Source organism: Octopus bimaculoides, chromosome 2, assembly GCF_046866305.1.
Source record: "Octopus bimaculoides isolate indiv1 chromosome 2, ASM4686630v1, whole genome shotgun sequence".
Classification (NCBI taxonomy): domain Eukaryota; kingdom Metazoa; phylum Mollusca; class Cephalopoda; order Octopoda; family Octopodidae; genus Octopus; species Octopus bimaculoides.
In genome coordinates this window covers 145,877,424-145,902,027 of record NC_142929.1, presented here as the reverse complement: position 1 = coordinate 145,902,027, position 24,604 = coordinate 145,877,424, and the positions used below count along the sequence as shown (strand labels likewise).

The 24,604-nt window shown below is 33.5% G+C and overlaps 1 protein-coding gene across 50 annotated transcripts in view; it reads left to right on the top strand.

Annotated features, from left to right (window-relative positions):
* Positions 1-24,604, top strand: part of LOC106875150 (FERM domain-containing protein 4A) — a 363,595-nt gene that overhangs the window by 301,712 nt on the left and 37,279 nt on the right. For 30 of the 50 annotated variants that reach the window (XM_089347864.1, XM_089347840.1, XM_089347856.1 and 27 more), the window contains 6 exons: positions 12,020-12,144; positions 12,606-12,731; positions 16,223-16,369; positions 18,604-18,685; positions 20,685-20,723; positions 24,468-24,547. In XM_089347864.1, the coding sequence (XP_089203990.1) occupies positions 12,020-12,144; positions 12,606-12,731; positions 16,223-16,369; positions 18,604-18,685; positions 20,685-20,723; positions 24,468-24,547 (599 nt within the window). The remainder of the gene's footprint in view (positions 1-12,019; positions 12,145-12,605; positions 12,732-16,222; positions 16,370-18,603; positions 18,686-20,684; positions 20,724-24,467; positions 24,548-24,604) is intronic. The other 20 variants (XM_089347848.1, XM_089347865.1, XM_089347860.1 and 17 more) reach the window with 1 other exon arrangement.

Below are 24,604 nucleotides of genomic sequence, written 5' to 3'. Positions count from 1 at the left end.
TAAAACAACAATAATATATATATATATATATATATATATATATATATATATATATATAAAATTGTGTGTGACTATATACATATGTATATATTACATATACTTACTTTTTCTTGTTCTTGCTCTTTATCTCTCTCTGTCTTGATTTTTCTCTGTCCTTTTCCTCAACTTCATTCTTTTACCAAGTGAGAGATCAATAGTCTTTCTAATGGTATTGTCTCTTTGAAGTTTTACTAAATTCACTCAACATTAACATTGATATACCTCTATATATCATCTATAATTAGTTCATGTACACACACACACTCTTTCTCTCTCTTTCTCTCTCTCTCTCACTCTCTCTCTCTCTCATACACATGCACTCCCCATTCCAATATATCTTTGAATCTTTTGCAAAATTAATAATTTAATATTAATTACATTGTTCTCATCTGTTTTTTTTTCTTCATTCTGTTTTCTTTTCTTTCACTATCAGTTCCTTTCTGTTTTATTTCATCCCATGTATCCATATTTTTCTCTATATTTTTCTATATCGTTTTATTTTGCATCTTGCATTTTAAAACATTCATATATTTCATTGAACCATCTTCATTGAAAGGTTGTCTGTCTAAAAACACTAATATTTTAAAGGCAGACTCCAGTGAACCAAATATGGGACATAGGCATACTACCTCTGATTTTAAGCTCACATCAGTTAATTACACATATAAATTACACAAAAACTGAATTATGGCAAATTTTCATTTCATGAATATGAATTCTATCTGTATCAAAGTAAGTTTTTTTTTTAATCTTCATCTTCAAGCAATTTGGAAAACACTTCTGATGTCTCAAGTTTTAGTTTGGATCATGCATTCTTTTTTCTTTCTTTCTTTTTTTATTTATAAAACTGAGTTACTTGTGCTCAGTACTTCAACTGTTGTCATCTTCACATGATTGATTAAAAGACATTGTGCTCTCAGTAGTAGAATATTCTTCAAAGATTTAAACTATGTATCCATCCATCTTCTCTGCCCACCATTTCCTGGAAGGTCATGGAAGCAGAGTCATCAGATGCCTCTTCCATAGGGTGCTATCATAAGTAACTGACATACTTATACTTTCTAGCTGGGCTCCCAAGTATGACCAGCTGAGACTAGATATTATTCAATCACTTTATTCTTGATTTACCTCTAGGTCTCCTGCCACATTCTAATCACATGTCCGTAATACTGGAGCTGTGATATCTCAATGCAGAGAAGTAACAGCTTGATCTGGATTAAAACTGTGTATAGTATTTTTAAATGTTTCTGTATTAGGTGAGACAGGTCTTAATTTTTGGATGTTGTGTAAATTGTTAAAGCATGTAATTTACCCCTAAGTTGTTACATGCTTTACAATAAGTATCATTGTGGAATGTAGGTGCAGGTTTGGCTAGGCACAAAAATGGCTGTGTGGGTAAGAGTTTTGCTTCACTGCCATTTGGTTTTAGGTTCAGTCCTACTCAGTGGCACCTTGGCTCATGCCTTGTGAGTGAATCTTGTGAGATAGAAACTAGTAAGCCTGCCATGTGTGTGTATGTGTATTATACTTTTACAAGAAGAGTGGTGACAGTGACTTTGAAGTTATGGCCTTCATATGTGAGGCACATGCTTATGTGTGTGATTAAGAAGCTTGCTTCCCAACCACAAGCTTTCAGATTCAGTTCCACTGTTTGGCACCTTGAGCATATGTTTTCTGCTATAGCCAACCAAAGCCTTGTGAGTGGATATAATAAACAGAAACTGAAAGAAGCCTGTCATACATGTGTGTGTTTATGCATCCTTGTTTTGACATAATGCAATAGGTAAATGAGCTTTACTGCCATATAAGCTGTCTCATTTATTTCATCTATGAAAACATGTCCAACTATGGAGAAATGTTCACCTTATTTGGAAACAGGCGAGGGTTAGTGACAGGAAAAGCATCTGACCATAGAAATCCTCCTTCAATGACCTATGCAGCATAGAAAAGTGTGTGTGCACATGTAAATATTGATACTTCTCTTTACAACATTTGAGCAAAATGATGGTGATGTTTATGTTCTATGTTGCTATGTTGACATTGTGTATGACTGGTTAATCTGCATATTCAAAAATCTGTGGAATATAAGAATCCCTTTCTTGAAAATTGGGTAAGGATTAGCAACAGGAAGGCAAGTGGCTGTAAAATCCTACCTCAAAATCATTTCTTGTCCAAGCTATGCTAGCATGGCAAAATGGTCATCAAACAAATGGAAAGGTTGTCTGTTTGAAGCATGTACAAAGATGTGTTATGTAGAAGCTGAAACCTCATTATTATGCTGCTGTTAGTTTGTTTTACTAGGTATTTTGTTAAAGTATTCAGCCAATTATAGTTTAAGAACAGGATATTTGAGAGAATAAATTACTCTGTTAAATTAGTCAGAGAAGCTATCTGCATAGGAAAAAAAAAACAATGTTAGTGTTAATATATTTAATGCAGCAACTGTCAAAAATGTAATGAGAAATAATTGCGCAGCATAGAATAGGCTGTATTAGTCATCAATGACTTGAATTTTTAAAAATTATTCTGGCAAGTACAGAAGAACTTTGGATACGTTTTAGTCTTATTAAAACTTCTGTTTGAAAGCTTTCTCTGGGGGGATTCTTTTTCCTTTTTAAACAAAACAAAACAAAAAAAAAATTCTATTGAATCTAGGGTCTATATTCCAGACATTTGTTCCTTTCACTTTATATAGAAAAATCCAAAACGTGAATTTCTGTATAGTTTTCAATAGGAACTTATCTGAAAAGAGCTACTTTCAACATGGTGTTTAAAGTGATATTGAGAGTTCTTTCATTGTTTTTATTGTTGTTGTTTTTTTTTTGTTTTGTCTTTTTTCATGACTGTAATAAGTATATGGGTATGTTACAGAACAGTTTTAATCTGGTTTTTTACCTTGCCAAAATGAGATGCTATCTCCCGCTTAAGGTAACATACACTTAGTTTAAGCGCATGTCAAAATCTTGTATATTATTAAATTACTGAATATTTTGTATGGTAAAGTATCACACTTCAGAGTAAAACCAAGTAGATTCAATAATAATTGGTAACACAGCGTTTTGTTTCTTTCCTTCTCTCCCCACACTCCAGTGTTACAAGTGCAGTTAAACTGCCATCAAAACATCATACTGAGTCAGTAAATGAAAATTTCCACAAGCCAACATTAGAGCCTCTCTATGTTAATGTTACAAAAAGGGTTGTACATAAAATTATGATAGGGTATTACTTTAAATATGAGCTTCAGAAAAGGAAAAGCCATTTTGTATCATAGAATGAGTAGCAGTCAGAAGCAGGTCCATATCAAGGGGTTAAACATGGATGATAATTTCTAAACTATTAGGGTCCTATGATTGAAGATTTACATCATCTGCCTGTCTGTCTGTATTACATTAAGTAAATTACAGTGTTGCTGGTAGAGGCTTTTGATAACATTTCCATGTTACTGTTGACCTTAACTACTTAATACCAGACCTAACTGTAGCACTGATTGAGTTACCTAGGCAACACAGCTTGTCTGTATCTTCTAGATTTCTAGACAACCCTGATAACATGAATGGTGACTAATTCTTTTGATATGACTGTTTCTAGATAATCTATATTCTTTATGGTAATTCCTGAGGAATCAATATTCTTTAAAGCAATTCCTGCGAAACAGATTGAAGTGTTATCTGTATGGTTTTGGTCAGAAGGAATTCTTCTAAATGATGACTAACCATGAGAATGAAAAATGAAACCATACGAAAGTTTTGAGGATTTTTTTCTTCAAAAAACTTAAACTTTGCATCACATTTGATATTCTTCCTCATTATTAATAAAATATTTAGAATTTACTGAATTCTTATATTTACCATAATGACTGTACATTCTCACAATGTTTGATATTCCACACATGTACACACTAGGATATAGTATTCTTTCAAAGCTGAGGAATCTTTACTCTATTACCATTCAAATGTATGTTTCACATATGTGTATGTGTTCAGGTGATGCAACCAAATATACATGTGTGTGTGTGAGAGAGACAGAGAGAGAGGAAGAGATTCTATATTTAGTCATTGTCTGAGTTCTATCTGTAATCACTGATCTATTTTGTTTACCTACGTACTGTGATATTTTCTCATTGGTATCTATTTTGTAGATTCATGGGTTTCTGTAATGTTTAAAGATCATCTCATGATTAGGTTTTGCTATGCCCAATATCATTGCTGCTTGACAATGTAGGAAATTGGTACTCCAAAGAAGTTCATTTCTCTTTTGATTCCTAGGAGAGACGGTTTCAGAAGTTGCAATGAAGGAAACTCATCTAGGCAAGCAACATTAATATTGATATTTAGTGAAGATGTGCTTTGTGCTAAAATCTAATCATACAGCTGAGTGCATTCACTCGTAACTCTAACAAAATTAGCAAAGCTGATACCTGTCATGTGGAATGTCAGGTGTCATTCCACAACAATGTCCCCTTTTAGTTGTGTGCTAGTGGACCCATTTTACAACTAGCACTTAAAAGGATATAAAAAAATGTATACACACAAAGTTTCCAAGATGAAACTGTATTTTTTAAATGAAGATGGTTACTTGCATGCATGCACACATATTCTTGTAAAGACATTCGAGCGAGATCGTTGCCAGTGCCGCCGAACTGGCTCCTGTGCAGGTGGCACGTAAAATACACCATTTTGAGCATGGCTGTTGCCAGTACCGCCTGACTGGCCTTCGTGCCAGTGGCACGTAAAAGCACCTACTACACTCTCGGAGTGGTTGGCGTTAGGAAGGGCATCCAGCTGTAGAAACTCTGCCAAATCAGATTGGAGCCTGGTGTAGCCATCTGGTTTCACCAGTCCTCAGTCAAATCGTCCAACCCATGCTAGCATGGAAAGCGGACATTAAACGACAAACGATAGTATCAGAGTTGTAACCTTTCAATGCAAAATAATGGCTTGACCTAGAAAGGTTCCTTGGTCTTCAGGTGACACACACTATCAAGTAATGTTAGTGAGCACCCCCACGGCAAAAGATTAGAGGAAACATTGCTCCACCACTGCCAATGATGGTACAGTGAAAGTTAGATTTAGTAAGATGAGAGGTACTTTAAAAGATTCCACACCACCAAAAAACACATGTACAAATTTCTCTGAATAAGCAAGAAACCTGGTATTGATGGTGTAGATATATTCTCAACAGGGAAGTAGATAGCTGCAGGCAGTTATTGTTTAGCCCCAGGTGAGCCCTGGTTCAACAGACATGTGATCAAAAGAGTTGAAGTCATGATCATCATATGCTGGTTTTCTTTTTTATATGTAGTATATCAAGGACTACATTATCCTAATAATGCACATCAGATTCAATTTAAGACAATAGGAAACTACCAATTAGCAAAATTATTGCATCTGTAATCTCTGACTATCTTCCATAAGTAGAACTAATTGATAAGCAAAATGGAGCAGTATTATGTAGAATTTGTATAGGTTACCTCTATAATTAATGATGGATAATGTCATTGGAATTTTGTCATGCTGGGAAAACACCAAAACAGGTACACTAGTCTGATGGTGGCTATGACCATGGTACAAGAAAAGCAGAGAAATCAAAGTTTTTGGAATTCTGCTGATTGAATTATCAAATAGAACAAGCTAAGTTGGGTCCACCAGGGATTCTTGCTGAGATGTTTAAGTGGGGCAAGGTTATGAGTATGCTAATTACTCTTTTAATAGGTCTGATAATGCAGGAATATTATTCTAAATAGTCAACACAATAGTATTATGAGCATTAGCTGCAAGGGCAAAGGTAGTGTATTAAGGGAGGTCATAACTGATAGGCCAAGTCTCATGAAAATTCTAAAAAAATGTATTAGTGTGGTCAGCTCAGATTAGAGCTAGCTTTGTGGAACCTCTATTCATGATTTCTTGCTTGGGTAAAAGTTCAAGTTGAACTTTAACTATATCTATTTCTTAGACTCAAGGCTACACATTCTAAAGATATGTGCAGTCAATTACATTGACCTCAGTTTATGACAGATTTATTTGTAAGGATCAAGAGAAATGTCAACTTCATGTGATTTGAACTCAGAATCTAAAGTGACAATACTCAGTACTACAATTCATTTTGTCTGATGCTCTACCAATTCTGTTAATTCAATGGCCTCCTTATTAATTCTTTAGCACTCAGATTATTCTTTCAAATATAATTCTTATAAGATTTCAAGGATGTGATAATATTTAGAATGACATTATTGAGTAGGTGTGAAAGGTTGGATTTGGCCAGCCTGAACATAAAACAGGGAGAATATTTGGTCTGATATGGCTAGCTTAAATGCTAAAGGGTTAATATCATCAATAAAGTGTCCTTATTTTCTCACTTGAGAGGGCCTGGAATGGTTGTGGTCACTATTTTCTTCTTAGACTAATGGACTAAATCACCATTTTCAAAATAAGTGACTTTCTAAACTGTTTGGTTTTATACTATAACACTTTTTACAAGATCCTTTTTCTCTGTTTTGCCTGTTAACTCCTTCAGATAAACAGCAGTTAAGTTTTTGACCATTATTTCTTTAAAAAATTTATCACGAACTTGATCCTGTTGATAAAAGAAAAATACAAGTGCTCAACAATAAAGCATTTATTTTGGTATTTATCTAGTGTCTGGTGATGTAGTATATGTGAAAGTAGGAACTGGAAAGTAAGAGAAACTGGATATTTTATATTTTGAAGTACACCATATAACTTTCATTTGTTTGCTCTCTGAGAACTTTTCCTGGAAAACCTCTTTTACATCATTTTGACTAATTCTTCTTGTTATCATCTTTCCTATCAGTACACAAGTGTTTCATTACTTCCTGTTAGCAATATAGACATATTTAGTGGAAATGCCTTAATGTAAGTTAAAAGTCAGAGATTTTTTTTTTGTTCTGTTTTTCCCTTCTTTTCTTTCTGTGCCTGTCTCTTTAAACTATAATTTGGTATTTATATTGGCAAAAACTAGGCCAAGCAATGAAAGAAGTATTGTATTATCTTTGGTGTTTTTTTTCCACCAAGGTCAGTATTAGCTTTAAGGGTGGTGTCTTAACAGTTATAATTGGACCTTTACACATACTCACACATAATTGCTACACTTAGGTTATATTGTAGTTTTTGTAGTACTACTTTACTTAAATGTGTTATTGATTTATTTTATTCCATACTAGCAGTATAACCCGACCTTGTCCGGGTGTGACTTATTATGCCATCTACGATAAGTCTTGCTAGCTGAAAATCAACTAAAAAAGTAAGCCTTACAACGAAAAAACCCTTATGATATAAATATGTTCATAATTCAAAAGACAATGAAATTAATAGGGAAAATCTGAAGGCTGTTTTGCGTAAAATTATTAAGCATACGTAAATTTCATCCGTGTAATTGGCTATAGAAATGCTTGTGTAAAACAACTTTTTGCGCTACCCTGATTATACATAGCAGGGTAATCCCTTTTAGCAGGAGCTAGGACGGCAATTTCTGATGAAGCAATTGCTGGCGATCTGTTGCTACACAGTTTTGCCAGAATTCTATCAGATTGGGCAGAAGATGTTGATGCACCATTTTGCATTATGTTCAAAATAGCTTCTGGAATGTGGTGCATTACTGCAGTCTGTTGCTGTCATTTTAAACCGGTTGCTGTCTTTCCCCAGCAAACTCTCTTCTTTGGAGGCATAATCTATGTATATATTAAACAGAACAACAAAAGTTATAATAGATGGCAGTGTCGGTACTTTTCACATATCTGTAATTTTTCAGATTAACACCCGCACGATTACCCAACCCTAATCCTAACACTAACCCTAACCCTAACCCTGACCCTAAAATCCGTAACCGTAACATTAATCCTAAACCCTAACCCTGATCCTAAAACCCTAACCCTAACACCCTAGTGAAAATCTTGGTAAATTTACAAAACATTGACGAACATGAGTTATATTTTACTGAATGATTGTGTACTTGCACGTGTATGCTTTTGAGAGAGCGAGAGAGGAAGAGGTAGAGAGGGGGAGAGAAAGGAATAGGGGTAGTTAAAAGTTTTCTTATGACTGCTTCTCTTCACTGCCTATTACTTCATTAGAAATCTAAGGATGCACATAATAGAGAAAAATGAAACAAATATGGACGACTTGCTCCGAAACACCACCGAGTGGGGAACACTTCTCAAAAATAACCTGCAGTTGTTTCCTTCAAAATTCCTACATGCTTGAAATGTACATACATCAAGATACATTTGTACAAAATTTCATGAAAAAATATTCATTTTCCTGGAAGTTAAGAGGAATTTAAGTGGAATTTCCGAATATTGTACCCCACCCCCTTCCAAAACACTTTCACAGAAATTTTTTGTATATTTGGAATCTACATAATAAATAATATATGCATAGAAAATTTCATAAAAAAATATTCATTTTTATGAAAGTTATGACCTTCCAAAGTTGGGGGATACAACTCTGTAGTTATGCCATCAATGTTTTGTAAATATACCACGACGTGAATGCTTGTTTACTTGCACGTGTATACGTTTGAGAGAGCGAGAGAGGAAGAGGGGGAGAAATGAATAGAGATTGAGAGCAATGTGTATGTTGTTGTCACAGGTCATGTATGTGTGGTTATGTGTGTTTTTATGTATCTATGTTATGAAAAATAGGTAAAGAATACTGAGATGAAAGTTTAATCTATGACGTTGTATGTATCACTTTCTCTCTCTCTCTCCCTCTCCCTCTTTTACTTTTACTCTCTATATTTTTATGTTGAGCGCGTAAGAATGGCGTTCCAGGTAGCAGGGATGAAATATAAAAGTTGCTAGAAACAACAGCCAAATCTCAAAAAATCTAATTACTGCACTGGAAAGTTCAGATCGAGAAAATTCCATTGATGTAAAAATTTTTACGAAAAAGTGGAAAATGTGGATTTCTATAAACATTCAAAAAGGCTTCACACAAACACACAATTTCAGATTTATATATTAAGATATAATGAAAACTGAACTTTTAAGATAATAGCTTTTTCCAATTATAGACAACTTCTAACACAAACAACGAAAAAAAGATGTAAAAAAAAACACAAACTTAGTGACACTGATTTCTAACTTTGGCACAAACCCACAAATTTATTCTCAATATATCACTGGTATTTAATCATCCTTAGCGGATTAAAAGGTACAGTTGGCCTCAATGGGATTTGAACTCAAAACACAAAAACCATAACCATATGCTACAAGACTCAGCTGTTTGTGCCATATGTCAATTCCACTACCACCTCCACCAGTAATAATAATTATTATTATCATTACTTCTTAATATGCTGCAAGGGTAACAAAAATCATCATTTAATGTTCGTTTTCCATGCTGGCATGGGTTGGACGGTTTGACGGGCTGCACCAGGTTGCTTTGTCTGTTTTGGCATGGTTTCTTCAGCTTGTGTTCATATTGTTTGTGAAGCAGAGATCCAAAATGTTATTCACCCTATTTGGTCTGAGTACAACTTGCTCCATGAATAGGGCATTGGTGAGGTTGAACAGGGACTCCACCTGTGTTTGTTTGCAATGAGTCATTCCTGAGAGCATAAAACCTTCAGGCCATTTGATGTTGGGGAAGTTGAAATCACCCATAAGAAATACGCTCACGTGGTGTTCCAGTTTCATGAGGATTTCTTTAATTCTTGTGAGGCAGTCTTCAAACTTGCCTATGTGGTTTGAAGCATCCGGTGGATAATATATATTGCATATGACTATGTTGTGTTGTCTTATGTATACAATTAGAGTGTCACATACTGAATTTGACCACAAAACATTTATTCCAACACTGCCAATTCTGCCAGCTCACCATCTTGGTTTCTGATTTAGGTACAAGGTTAACGATTTTGATGGGAGGGGATTAGTTGAAACAATTGACTCCAATATTTAACTGGTACTCTGTTGACTTTGGCGATATTTCAGTTCATAATGTAAAGAACAATGTTGCAAGTCATTTTGTCCAACACTTTAATGATTCTACCAGTCTACTACCATTAATAATAATAATGATTATGATGATTTCAAATTTTGGCACAAGACCCACAAGTTCAAGGGAAGGGGCTAGTTAATTACATTGACCCCCATGATCAACTTGGTGCTTATTTTATCAAACCTAAAAAGATGAAAGCAAAGTTGATCTGGGCAGAATTTGAACTCAGAATGTAGCAACAGGTGAAATACCGCAAAGCATTTTGCCCAGCTTGCTAATGATTCTGTCAGCTTGGTACCAAATTTCTTCAGTTGGAACTATTTTACTAACGAACATGTATGGGGAATAAACTATTTCAACCAATGAAACTGGTTCTTATTCGTGTCTGAGACAAAAATGAATTCTTGGCCAAATTTTGAATTTTAAGACGGTCTTCTCCTGGCTCTTCGTATTACAAGTTCAGTTTCCTCTAAAGCTATTATCATTGATTATCATTGCTAATATTAAGAATAATAGTCGCAATAATGATGATGATAAAGTCATTTTAAGTTATGAAAAATGTACCAGTTGATTGTACAGTCTATTTTTAACCGCTCCTCATTCAACTGTTTCTCTTATGTCTGTGTAAAATCATTCTAATTCATATACATCAATGATTTGCATCATATCCGGAAGGAAACAATTTCAAGTGACTTTTTCAATTAATCAACCAGTCAAGTTTGTAATCCAGGATTGTTACAGCAGCTTGACGTGCCAGTTACGTGTTACCTCCTTAAGAACGTACTCCGTAACACTAACTTTGACACTCAAAAAATTGAGGAAATGTTCCATTTATGTCCTGAGTAAAAAATTAAAATCTCCAAAACATACTCAATTTAGTTGGTAACATCAGCTTATTTCAGTTGTCTGTAAGTTGAAAACCATAAACCTTTGTGTTTTTATGAGTTACATTACCAATAGTTTTCCGCTTGCTTGCACTGCTACTGTCAGCAGTTGTAATAGTTGAAATGTGATCTGAAAGGGACAAGAATTATTTTGTCTAGCTACAAATAACATAATGAAAATAATGTACAGTGATTAGCTGATCTGAGCCCACGAGTGTAAGGTTTGTCTTCGTTTTTTTTTTCTTCCTTTTTTTAGATGGAGTATTGTTATTTTTTTTTTTTTTACCTGTGACTTGTATTTGTTTTACCTTTTTTTCTTTTATCTTGTTACCTTTTTAACATGTCTACATAAACAGACATTAAGTAAATGAAACATTAATAGTAAACAAAATAGAACTATTCCTAATATTGAAATAATCTACTGAAAAGAGAAATGAAATTCTGTTGGAAAGTCTATATTTATCTACAGACATCATTAAAAACCTTTTCTTCAAGAATTATAATGGACAGTCAAAGAGACACCAGCATAAACTTTATGTATGCTTAAAAAATAAAAAAAACTTAACAGCTTTTGCAGGTAAACTGTTCTGGAGGGCCCTGTCTTTTCTAACAGTGAAATTCTTGTGTAAAGATTTTTTACTCTGTGCAGTACTAATTATCTATTTTATATTTTGGTGGAATGCAATGATATTGACATTTCGCATAATATTAATTTTGCTGTTTTGTCATTCAGTATAAGATGGTTATAATTATTTTCTCATTTCATTAGAGATTTCTATTAGTCGTATGTCATGTAACAAAATGTAAGTTTGTGTGTGTGTGTATTTCTATGAACTTTTGTTACCATTCAACAAAAGTTGATTTTAAGTCTACTTCTGTTAACCATACCACTTGTAGTTTGGCAGTTTCGACTTGTGAAGACCAGTGGAAAATAAATACCTCACTTGAAAAATAGATAAGGGTTGGTAATATGAAGGGTGTCTGTCCGAGGGATACTCCTTCAGTTAGTCTCATCCAACTTATCTCATGATGATATATTATTTTTATTCTTTACAAACAATACACAATGCTTCAAGCAAACTACAATACTCTCCTATTATTTTTATTATTGAATGGATTTTTTTTCTTATATATTTCCAGTTAATATTGATCCTGTAAAGGTGAAGAAGGAAATGTACCAAGCCTTAAAGGATCGACGAGATGCTCTCATTGAAACACTTAAAAAGAAAAATGAAGAGTTTAAGCAGCTATGTATTCAAGAGGGGGTAATTTAATATTTTTCATATTCAATATCTCTTTCGTGATGTTACCATTTCTTCTTGGACAAAAATTGGCATCACTTAAAGAATTGTATTAGTTTTATATTGTTATACATTCTCCTAAATGTTAATTTGAAAAATCGTTTTATTAGCTGCCATATTTCACAGAAACAACATATTGAAGTCTTCCTTTCTAAATTATTTTTTCCTTCTGTTTAGATTAAGGAATGAAATTTATCATTTCAAACAAGTTGTGGATTTTATGGCAGAAGAAAATTTGTATTTATGCTTTTTGTGTAGTTGATTTTATTAATACTTTACTTCCCACATAATCATGTTAACCCATATAAAAAATATTTGTCATAAAAGTAATTCAATTTCTACAGTTTCATATATTTATTTCGTGATTTCAATGATGATGTAAATGAATTTCAGAAATATTTATAAAATGTTTGTTATAATTGTAGGAACTTATTGGTCATCTTCCAAAAGACACACCGATGGCACCTGGTGAACAGCCTCCTACGATCCGGCGGCGAGTTCGGACAGCCTTTAGTCTCTCCTCAAAACTTGTACCAAAAGATGGTGATAATGTAAGTTATGAATGTCAGTCTGTTATTCTTTAATGAAGGGTAACTAAAATTGACATGAGTTTGATGGATAACATAGCTAAGCACTTAATCAGAGGAGCGTAATGGATTTTAAAATAAGGAAAAAACCATTAGATAAAAATGCATAAAGCACAAGTTTTTCGCAAGGAAAAGAAAGAAAAAAAGTCACCTGTGTTGTCACTGAAATATTTAATTTTTGTTATACTGTGTCTGACTAGTCTATATTTTATCTTGGAGAATATTAACAATTTTGTACTTCACTTAAAATTTAGTCATGTTGTGTGATGCAGGTTAAGACATTCACTTCATAATCACATGGCTCCAGCTCAGTCCTTAGCCATGTGAGTGGAATTGGATGGGAACTGTATGGAGATATGTTGGATGAATTGTACCTGTCATACAGCTTTGTCATTCACTGGATCATGTTCATTTTGCCTGAGCACTAATGCTGAGAATACTCAACCACATACTGTAAATGATTAGGTAGTTCTTATTATACTAGTGAAGGATTAATTTATTTACTGTAATAATCTGTATATAGTTTAAACTGCTGGATTATTCTTCAGTTGAAGATCATAGTGATTTTGGTACCTTCTAATACTATTTTTCTTCTCGCAGTGCCCAGTGACATTGATGTTATAAGGGTGTGTGGATATTTAGTTCCACACCAAAACATTCTATTTTCCTAATTTTTCTGCACTCTACCTCTCTCTCTCCATCCCTCCAGTTTTCAAAGGCTCTTGATCAAACCAGGATGCAGTTTTACTCCCATCTTTATTGCTTAAGCCCTTTATACTTTTAGCCCAATTCCCACTATGGTGAACTTTACCTTTTGATCCTTCTTATGTTGACAAAATAAAGACCAGCTAAGTACTGGGATCAACAGACCATGATAAGTAGTACTGGAAATTATTATTATTATTATTATTAAATTCCGCCAAGGTCCACTTTGCTTTTCATCCTTTTGGGGTCGATGAAATCAACTATCCTCCTCCCCCAAATATCAGACCTTGTGCCTATAGTAGAAAGGATTATTATTAATAGTAATACCAAGCTATATGTAAATGTTTAAAATATCATTTTATAGTAGAATAAAACTGTTGCAAGTATACCCAAGTTCTCAGCAGCTGTCGGACAGATTTTTAAATATGTGTTTGTTTTAATCTGTTGTTTCCTTTTACATACATAGTCAACATGAAAATAGTGGGAATCCAACCCATGTCACCTTTGCAGATACCTTGGCCTGGCTATTGCCATATCATAAAAAAAACTTCTAACAGATTTCATAGACATAAAATGTAGATGTTTATAAAAGAATTAACATGAGATCTGCTATTTTTTAAATAGTCTATGACTAATCCGTAATAATAACAGTGAGTAATTAGTTTTTAACAAATGAGCTGTGGATTTGACTGTTTCAAATTCTTATTATTGTCACATTGGCTTTGGCACGTAAAATACACCATTTCGAGCGTGGCTGTCGCCAGTACCCGCCTGATTGGCCCTTGTGCCGATGGCACGTAAAAGCACCCACTACACTCTCGGAGTGGTTGGCGTTAGGAAGGGCATCCAGCTGTAGAAACTCTGCCAGATCAGATTGGAGCCTGGTGTCGCCTCCTGGTCCACCATTCCTCAGTCAAATCGTCCAACCCATGCTAGCATGGAAAGCGGACGTTAAACGATGATGATGACATTGGCTTCGTATATCTGACCTCCACACCATCCTATTCAACAGAGCCAAACATGAAATTATTGTTAAATCTCAGTTTACCTGTTAATTGTTCATACTATGAGTCATAAGGATATTACATTTGGACTCTTTTAAAGTGATCCAAGTGAACTAGTCAGTTGTTGTGGTTAAAAAGTCCTTTTCAGAATCATATCCTTCCAAGTTCAATTCTATTGCATCGCACCTTGGGAAAGTTACTGCTATAGCCTTGGGTTGAACCAAGCTTTGTCAGTGAAATTGGACAGATGGAAACTATACAGAAGCTTGTCAGATATTCTTGAATAAGAGTCTTGCAATCTTCTACCTATCATTTGGGCACTGCTCTTTCTATTCTGAGTGAGACATTAAGGAATTTTTGTTTTTTAATGTACATGCTTAGTGTTTGCAATAATTATAGGTGTGTAGATGTGCACAAGTAGCTATAATCAAAGGGCTTATAGCAAAGCAGTAATTACACTGAGATATAAGCAATGACGATGTAGGTTCAAACCCCACGAAGTTCTTATTAGATTTGTATATCAGCACAAAAGTACTGTTTAAAAGATGTATGTGTAGTGAAAGAAGTGAAGGCTTATAGTCCTGTTACCTGGGCCTTGAATATGCTAAAGTGAAGGTGATTAAATACAGCTTTGTAGTGTGTGCCATGCAAAAGGCATCTTAGAAATCATACTGTCTATGCACTAGTTTACCTGCATTGAGAAGATTTCACACTAGCAATCATATTTGGCTGTGCTCTTGAATAGTTGGTATTAAACCAAATTAAACTAGAATCCATGATTGCATACATACACATCTGTCTGTGTGAATATGTAGATAGACATAGAGATGGTACCAAGTGTGATTAGTGAATTTCTCATTAAGAGATTGCAGTGCTCTATATATGGTTGATAGCTCTTGTTTGATGAGGTGCAACATCTGCAAAAGATTGAAACTTCTTTTGACTAAAGAAGTGTAACCTCTCTTCAGATAGAATTTATTATTTTTTATCAATGCCCACTTGTACTATTTTGCTCACATTCTGCTTTTTATATGTTAGATGTAAATGTGTACACATACTTACATACATACACACATGCATGTGCACAAAGCAGAACATTTGAATCCATAGGAAATTTGATGTTAGTTATGTTATGGTTTGGACAGGGATATTTAGTGAAAGATTAATGTCTATATTTGTTTACTGTAATGTAATAGGAAGAGCATATATCTGTACTTTACAATCCTGCGTTGTTCACAAAGACAATATTTTTTTATCAGAGCAACATAAAATATAACTTCAGCAAATTAGTACTCCACCAGATTTTTGCTATTAGTGGGGCAAATTATTTAGGTAGGTAAAACTTTCACCATCAGGCAGATCTGGAGACAGTGTCCAGTTGAATGGTCAGCTTAAACATCTGAAGTCAGTAGTTCACATGAATTTACCCAGAACTATCAATACATTAAAGGAGGCACATTCATTTGTGCTAACATCAGTACAGATAAATTTAGAAAATTCAAAGCTCATGTATTTAATGGAATAAAGGACTTCATTTAAGTTCTCTTTCTGTGGATCCAGACTGTTGGGCTGCTCTGTCTGTATATTTGTGTATGCATATGTATTTGTTTGTGTGTATGTATATGTATATGTATATATATATATATATATATATATATATATATATATGAGAAAGACATATATAGTGAAAGATTAAAAGAAATTGAGTAAACTCTATGATCCTCAATAGTTCTTTTTTACTTGCAGATGGAGAATGAGTTGTCATGTCTTGAACTTGAATATGAGCTGCAAAGTAAGATCACCAGTGCAGCTAATAAGCTGGCACACGATCCATCAGTCAGCAAACAGGTGCGAAAGCAAAGAAAACAATCCTACCAGAAGGCTGAAACTAAGGTGAGATAAAACATACCATTTTATTTGTGTGTTTGTATGTGTGTGTATTATCATCATCATCATCATTTAATGTTTACCTTCCTTGCTGGCATGAGTTGAGTGGTTCAACAGGATCCTGTGAGTCAGGACTGCTTCATGCTCAGATGTCTGCTTTGGAATGGTTTCTATTCTTAATGGCAAGCATTTATCAGTGTGTCATCCATGCTGGTGCCACACGAAAAGCACCCATGCCAGTGCATTGTAAAATGTACCCATGCCAGTACCACATATAAAGCACTGGTGCTGGTGCCATGTAAAAAGCGCCCAGCACACTATGTAAAGTGGTTAGCATAAGGTACAGCATCCATGCCACAACAGACAATAGAGCCTGGTGTATCTCTCTGGCTGGGCAGCTCCTGTCAAATTCGTCCAACCTATGACAGCATGGAAAATGGGCATTAAATGATGATGATGAATAAGAGCATAGTAGAGAGGAAGGTGGCCTTATTCTAGGTGTGAAAAAGGGACTGGAGTAAGTGTCTAGCCATAGAAGAGATACATGGCTACCTTGCACTGTATAAGGCATTTCTTCTTAATGGCATTTCTTCAAATGTCACTAAGGTTTACTTTGTCTTTCATCCTTTCACGTCAATAAAATAAGTAGCAGTTGAACTTTGGAGTCAATGTAATGAACTATCGCCTCCCTACAAAATTTCAGGCTTTGTGCCTAGAATAGAAATAATTGTCATTAAGGTGGCAAACCAGTAGGATCTTTGGCACAGTTCAAATCCTGCCACGGTCAACTTTGCCTTTCATCCTTCTGGGGTAAATAGGTAAGTACTGTTTGAGCACTATGGTCAATTTGACTTACACCCTCCTGCTAAAATAGCAGGCTTTCTACCAATATTTGAAACCATTATTATTATATCGATATGAATGGGGATGAAACCATTACTATCATTAGGTATGAATTGGTAGAATTGTTAGAGTATCGGAGAAAATACCTTTTGGTGTTTTTCAGCTCCTTTCATTCTGAGTTCAAATTTGCAAGCCTTATTCCTAAAAATCAGAAACTATTATTATTAAAAGTAGCAAGCTGGCAGAATTGTTAAAGCATTTGGACAAAATGCCATGCAATATTTCTTCTGGCTCTTTATGTTCTGGTTTCAAATCCCACCAAGGTCAATAAGTGTCACTGAAGTACTGAAGATAATATTGATATAATTGACTGTTTAACTATTCCAAAATTTCTGGCCTCAAAGTCTTTTGTTGCATATGTATGATGAAAAACTTTGAAGGAAGTAGTACCAGTGGCCATACAATGAAAGAGTTTAGTTCCTCAATTTATAATCAATAGCAACAGAAGCAGTATAAATATTAAAAAAATAACATTTATCCCCATTTAAAAGTGGGTTGTTGTGTTAAATCATTCCAGAAATAATTTCTGGCGTAGGTGTAAGGCCAGATAATTTGGAGGAAGGAATAGTCAAGTATGTGAAACCTACTATTTGACTGGTACGTTTTCATTGACCTCAGAAGGATAAAGGGCAGAGTTAACCTTGGCAAGATTTTACCTCAGAATGTGAGGAACTGGAATAAATACCAAGATGCAGATGTTCGATACTGTAACTTTTCTGCCCTACAAAATAATACTGAATAATATATTTAGCCATCAAAGGCCTACATTCATCATCATTGTCATCATCATCATTTAATGTCTGTTTTCAATTCTGGCATGGGTTGGACAGTTTACCTGAAAACTGGTAAGCAGGGGAGCTGCACCAGGTTCCAATCTGATTTGGCATGGTTTCTATGGTTGGATGCCCTTCCTAACGCCAACCACTCCAAGAGTGTTGTAGGTACTTTTTTTTATGTGCTACCAGCATGGGTATCATTTACATAACACCAGAATCAGTTATGACTTTGATCTCACTTGGTTTGACAGGTCTTCTCAAGCACAGTATATTGCCAAAGTTCTCAGTCACTTGTCACTACCTTCATGAGGCCCAATGTTTGAAGGGTGCTTTTTAAGTGCCACTGGCACAGGTTCCAGTTACACGACACTGGCATCAGCCACAGCTATGATTTCACTTGGCTTGACAGGTCTACATTGATTCTACAATAATTTAATCATGTCCCAGCACACTATCTCAAATTAAGTCAGTTGCTAAACATATGAAACTGAAGTGTAATGTATTTCTATGTGTTTGTTTTTAATTATTTGTTTTATAATCATTAAAAAAATTTTCTTCCAGTTAAAAGAAATGGAGAAGAAGCTGAATGAAATGAGAAAGAAAGCTGGTCATTCCACTTTAAAAGTTAGTCCTGTATACCAAGGTAAGTGTCGAGAGTGTAACAGAAGTTAACTGTTGACACAAACAGTGGTCAAATGTTTGCTGTCTGTTGTATTTCATTCATAATTTAATCATAGTTTAATCATTAGTTCTTTTAATATTTTTAATATTACAAAGTATGACACGAGTTGAAACCTAACAATATCATTTTGTTCGATCAATTTCTGTTGAATATTAAGATTTAATATAACTGATATCATTACAGCAACATGGAAACTTAAAACCATTCAACATCATTAGACATCCATTTTTCGATGTAGGCATGGTTTTTGATGGGTCTATTTCCAGCATAGTAGCTCACTGTGTATCAGTTTTAGGTCATCTGGTAACACGCACGACAACAAAGAAACTTGCCAATCTTTGTTGTTATGTCACATCTTGGCATGGTTTTTACATTTAAATATCCTGCCTATCTCCAGTGGCCAGATATGTGTTTCACAAAAGATTGGGCCCATTTGCAACCATCATGTGATGTCATGACAAAAGTACACACACACACATCTACAACCCCTATATGTAAATTATTATATATCTTTATTAAATAAATCATGAAGCTGTCTTTAAAAGGTTTGGTAGTGATAAATTTGTCAGACATCACAAAAGTTTGAGAAATTTCTTTTTAACCAAGATCTTCTTTCACCAAATTCCTTGTGATTCACTATAAAAAAAAAATCATTTTTCCTGTGAGGTCTTTTTACTACCTGCAGATGTTAGTATTTCAAATATAATGTGCATGTCTAGTCATTACACACAAAAATGACGCAAAAATACTTTTGCCTACTCTACTGTTTTTTGTAGAATCATAAGGCTTTGGAAAACCACAGTTGGGAAACATTGCTTTACACTGGATGCATTTTATCATAGCACCAACATTTAGAGAAGTTGTCTGTTCAAACTAAAAATCCCTCTGAGACTGGATCTTTTCACTCTAGCTTACAGAGTTCCCACTGTCTTCATTTCTTCCTTGTAATAATGTAACACAGCTGTGGTGTATCAATTTCATTAGTAATGAAATATGAGTCAACTCAAGGAATCATAAACACCGGCTGGCATCTGGAAGTGCCACATGTTAGGAAGTACCAGAACTGAGTTTCTGTGTACCTCCACCTTGCTCTATGTCTAATTTTAAAACTTTGTTTATTTAATTTTTGACCTATTTTAATTCTCATGTGTAAATGGAGTTAATAGTTCACATTAACTGTGTTGGTCTGATTGTTAGTTCCTCTTAGACTTGTGCAGAATTATAATTTTTAGACTGCCAAACCTCAGCATGTACAGAAAAAAAAAATCAAAGTATCAGAACTGAACATCGGCACAAATAGGTTTTTTTATAACCAATATTGCGCTTCTTACAAACTGAGCCTAACAGATCTGTTTGATACTAAAAATAATTTGATTTCTTCATTATTGAATTCATTTTTATTTTTTCTATAATATTATTAAATTTTTCTTTTACATTTTTTGGATACATCAAATCCTAGAGCACCCATGACATTATACTGTGCTTTTATAGAAAATATACTCCTCTGCTTAAATTTATCAGTCTCTTTAAATAGTTATCTCTATTCATGAAAATTATTCAGGTTAGAATAGAGGAAAAATATGAAACACCAGCCATAAACTTGCAGATAAAGATGTAAAGACTTTTACTATTGAATTTCACATCTTTAAAGTATTATAAGTCATGTGGTTTTAATGATTCAGTTAAAGTAGCTAAGAAAAACTTTTTATCACATAGTTTGTATTATTGTCAATGGTTTTTCCCATACTCTTCATATCTTTTGGTTCTTCATCATCTGAAATTCATTACTCTGCTGGTATTTGGTTAAACAGGGAAATCTTTATTTCCTTACCAATATCTTGTTCTTAAACCTGTTTAAACAATGTTGATAATTTGTATGGTTTTATAAACTGAAAATCTTTTTTTAAAGTTAATAATATTATTAATGATTATTGTTTTATTCTTATCAATGCATCCCTAGACCCAAGTGAGGACAGTCTTGGACCTACTACTGATAGTGGTCAGTACTTTATTTGCAAGTTCCAGACAATGCAAATGCTATCTTTTCCTCTTTTATTTTTATTTCTTTAAAATCTGAATGTCTGCATATATCTCTATTGTCTGCTTTGAATAATTCTCAGTCTTATCTTTTTTGTTTTAATTTAAAAAGTCTATATCAGTGCTCTTCTCAAAATAAATACTTCTTAGATATCAAAATACCTGCAGCATTAGAAAGCATTTGTGTCTTTGTATATGCATTGTATATAGTTTCACAAAGTCAATGCTTAGTCAAAAGGATAAAGGCTTCTAAAGCTTCAGTTCTAAACTTTGATGAATAATTTTCAAAATCTAAACGTTAAACATCTCTTGAAATAACTTCCTTCTCACTTCAAAGTTAATATCCTTGCAATTATTACCTATGCTAGATATAATTATTTCTTGTGGTCTCCTCATTAACTTACAAAGATTAGATATGCTATATACATGGAGCATTTTATTTATCTATTTATTTTTTTTTTTCATGGAGTAGTTTATATGCTCTAGTCAGGGAGATATCAGATTGCACTGAAAAAAAATCCATCCACCATAACAAATTAATTTCATCTTCTATAACTCCTTGTTATGCTTTACCTTGTCTACCATTATTACATGATTACAAGAGCAGTGGCTCTTCTGAATTTTCTCACTATATAGCATATGTTTATTTAGACATATCTTACTCTTGTCTCTTCCTCACTCTCTCCATTTAACTTGTGCATTTTACGTCGTTATTTCTTCACTTCTCCTGCCCATGCATTAACTCACTTTTTAAGCAATGTTTTAATTTTGTTAATCCGGACTAATTGTGGCATGTTTCCAGACTAAGTGAACCTCTCAATATTCTGAGCTCTGCTTTCCTTCTCCAAATCAAAAGACCAGAAAATAATTACAATTTTGTTAAGGCTTATTCAATTAGAGGAAAGGAAATTGATTGTAAGAACATCTGCTTAGATTTTGTCTGATTTTCAGAACTGTTTTTCAATCTTGTCAATATAGAATCACCACAGCTGCTTTAATGAGTAATACTTGGCTATTGTGTGAAGGTTTTGCGGTTTTCATTCCATCAGCAATACTCACCAAACTCTGTTCTTAATCAATACATTTAGCTCTTACAGGTTCACTTGGCTTACTTTAAGTAACTGCCGTTTACAAAGAAAGACAGTTCATTGTAGAAAAGGAGCAGATGGGTATTTCATTAGTTATCCAAGCTCCTATGACTTTGAATAAAACAATTCCATCATTTTCTTTAAAAATCCTGTTTCTATTTCATCTAGAGTCAACAGAAAATAACTTGGTTATCATTTTCCTTTGTTTAAAATGTGTGTGAGAGAAAGACAGCAATAGGACAAATATATCAAAGTATTTGAGTGATACATTTTCATTGAAAAAATACTAGAACATAGAAATTGCTTAGTTGATACATTTTAGAATACTGTTATGACAGGTATATATGGATGGTTGACATACTATCATTAAAATGCTATTAGATCTCTTGACCTGCTAAAAATAGCTGCCAAACATGGTAGTATGTGATCTGAATATTCATTCAGAATTAATTAAACAACAACATGTTACTACATGTAAAATGGATGGTTCAAGATAGGAATTAGCCAGGACAGGAATAGTGCAAAGGTTTTGCTGAAAGCTGTATGTTATGAATACAATAATGAATATTATGAATAGCATTAATGAAACTTGTGATACTATTCTTCAGAGCTCTTTGATAAAGCTTGTGTGAAAATATTAAAGTTTATTACATAATTGTTTGTAATTTGAAACCTTAACCTTTTATATGTGCCAGACTGTATGAGTCAATGTTTCTGGTATTTAAGGATTATGACACTAATTGTATGGTCATTAATTCAGCTCTTACTACAATTTGTTTGTCATGCTTGTGGACAATGCACATATCTGTGTTTGCTTTAATTTACCTGACTGACCATAGTCTTACTTGAGTGCTTAGCAGTTTAGATTGGACATTGTTATTTTGAAAAACAGCTTCTTCAAAAATCTGGTCCATTTATACTAGTGTAGACTGAAAGCAAAATTGAAACATACGATAAGATTTACTCTCATGTCAGTATGATAGAGGTTGTTAAACCTTATCACAGCCACTGTACATTTTCTTATCTTAAATATATTTAGCACTATTGTGTGGATGGTGTGTTAATGTCTTCTACTTATAAAACAACCTCCCCAACAGCTCATATTCCAAATCTTTGAAATTATCCAAGATTCATTACCTAAGAAACAAAAATAAAAAAAGGAAAGAAAATGTAAATATATCTGTATTTGTAAAACTTATGCCAGTGATTACAAAGTTCCTCTTTCAATGAATATATCCCTTTCTACTGTATTTCTTTATCATTAAAACAAAATAAAAAGAATAGTGGCTTCTGATAATTTAGTTTCATCTTTATTTTCCTCAACCTTCTGTTGCATGTTATCTTTGATGTCTAGAAACTGCTTTTCTTATTGTCATTTTCAGTTTCTAAAATTATTGACATTTATTATTCTATGTTGTCAGCTTTAAAATCTTAAAATTCTTGTCTCTGCATTTGAAATCAGAATGCTAATCTTGATCTCTGCAATCTTTAAAACTCTTTTAATTTTCATTATTTTTGTTTCACATTCTCCATAATTTCACTCCTTTTCTCCAGTTTCTTGATTCTATTCCTGTCTTGTGTTGCTAAAAATATTTAATTTCAGTAAAACTTTCCTTCAGAGATTGTTCAAGAAAACTTAAATATACTACCTAATGAACTCACAAAATCTTGATTGAATATACAGTACTATTAAATATTATACTAGATCTTGTCTGTAATTATCATAGTCATATAGGTCATAGTACTACTGAGTTAAGACTACGATAATGCTTATTTAAATATTCAGACATTCTCCAGGTATACAGACAAAACTGAACTCAAATTGTATTTTGTCATCAGGCTCACAAGTTTTAACCTTTATGGTTTTTCCTCAAAACTCTGACTTTAAGTTGAAGGAACTTGATATTATTTTCTACCAAATTTACATCTGTTATAGTTATCTCATTTTCTTTCAAGTTTATCGTTAAAAATACAGATTATACTATGCAATTATGTCCTATTAATATCGAAAATGTTACTTAGGAAGTCTATAGCCATGTTATTGAAGAAATGATATAATTCTATATGTTAACAAAATATGGCATGGTAAGAATATTTCAGCCTTGTTTGAGTAGATCTATAGTCAAAGGCATTCCAGCTATGACTATCCCCCTTTTTTTTTTTCTATGTACAAGGAGCCTGGCACCACATTATCTAATGTTCTTTAAAAAACAAAATGTAGGGTGTAACTTAAGGGAGATTTGGCTGTTTAGCTCCCTGTTGGTTAAGAACTAAATTTTACCATCATTGGTTTGTGTGTGTGAATAGCAATTCATTGATTCAAAAATGCTTAAGTAATTGAATTTTTAGATGTTAAATATTTTTAGTGATAAAGTAGAATTAAATGATAAATATTTGCTTACATTTTTGTGAGCAATGTTATTTGCAGATATACAAAGCAAATGTAATACACCATACTATCAACAAAAAATGTGAGTTCGATTCTCTTTGAGAAGTCATTTGATCTGTACAAAAGCAGTTTAAAACATGATTACACACACACAACTCCAGTGACAGTTATCATTATATTTATTAAACTTTATAAATAATACATACATTCACATTAATTTTTATTTCAGAACCTGAGATGATATCACCAGTTCCATCTCCTGTTCCTCATTCTAAAAGAGACTGTTCTCATGTGTCTTTCACAAATAATGTAAGTTACTATACTCTATTCTCTATATATTCTCTAACCACCTTTTTTAGGGATACT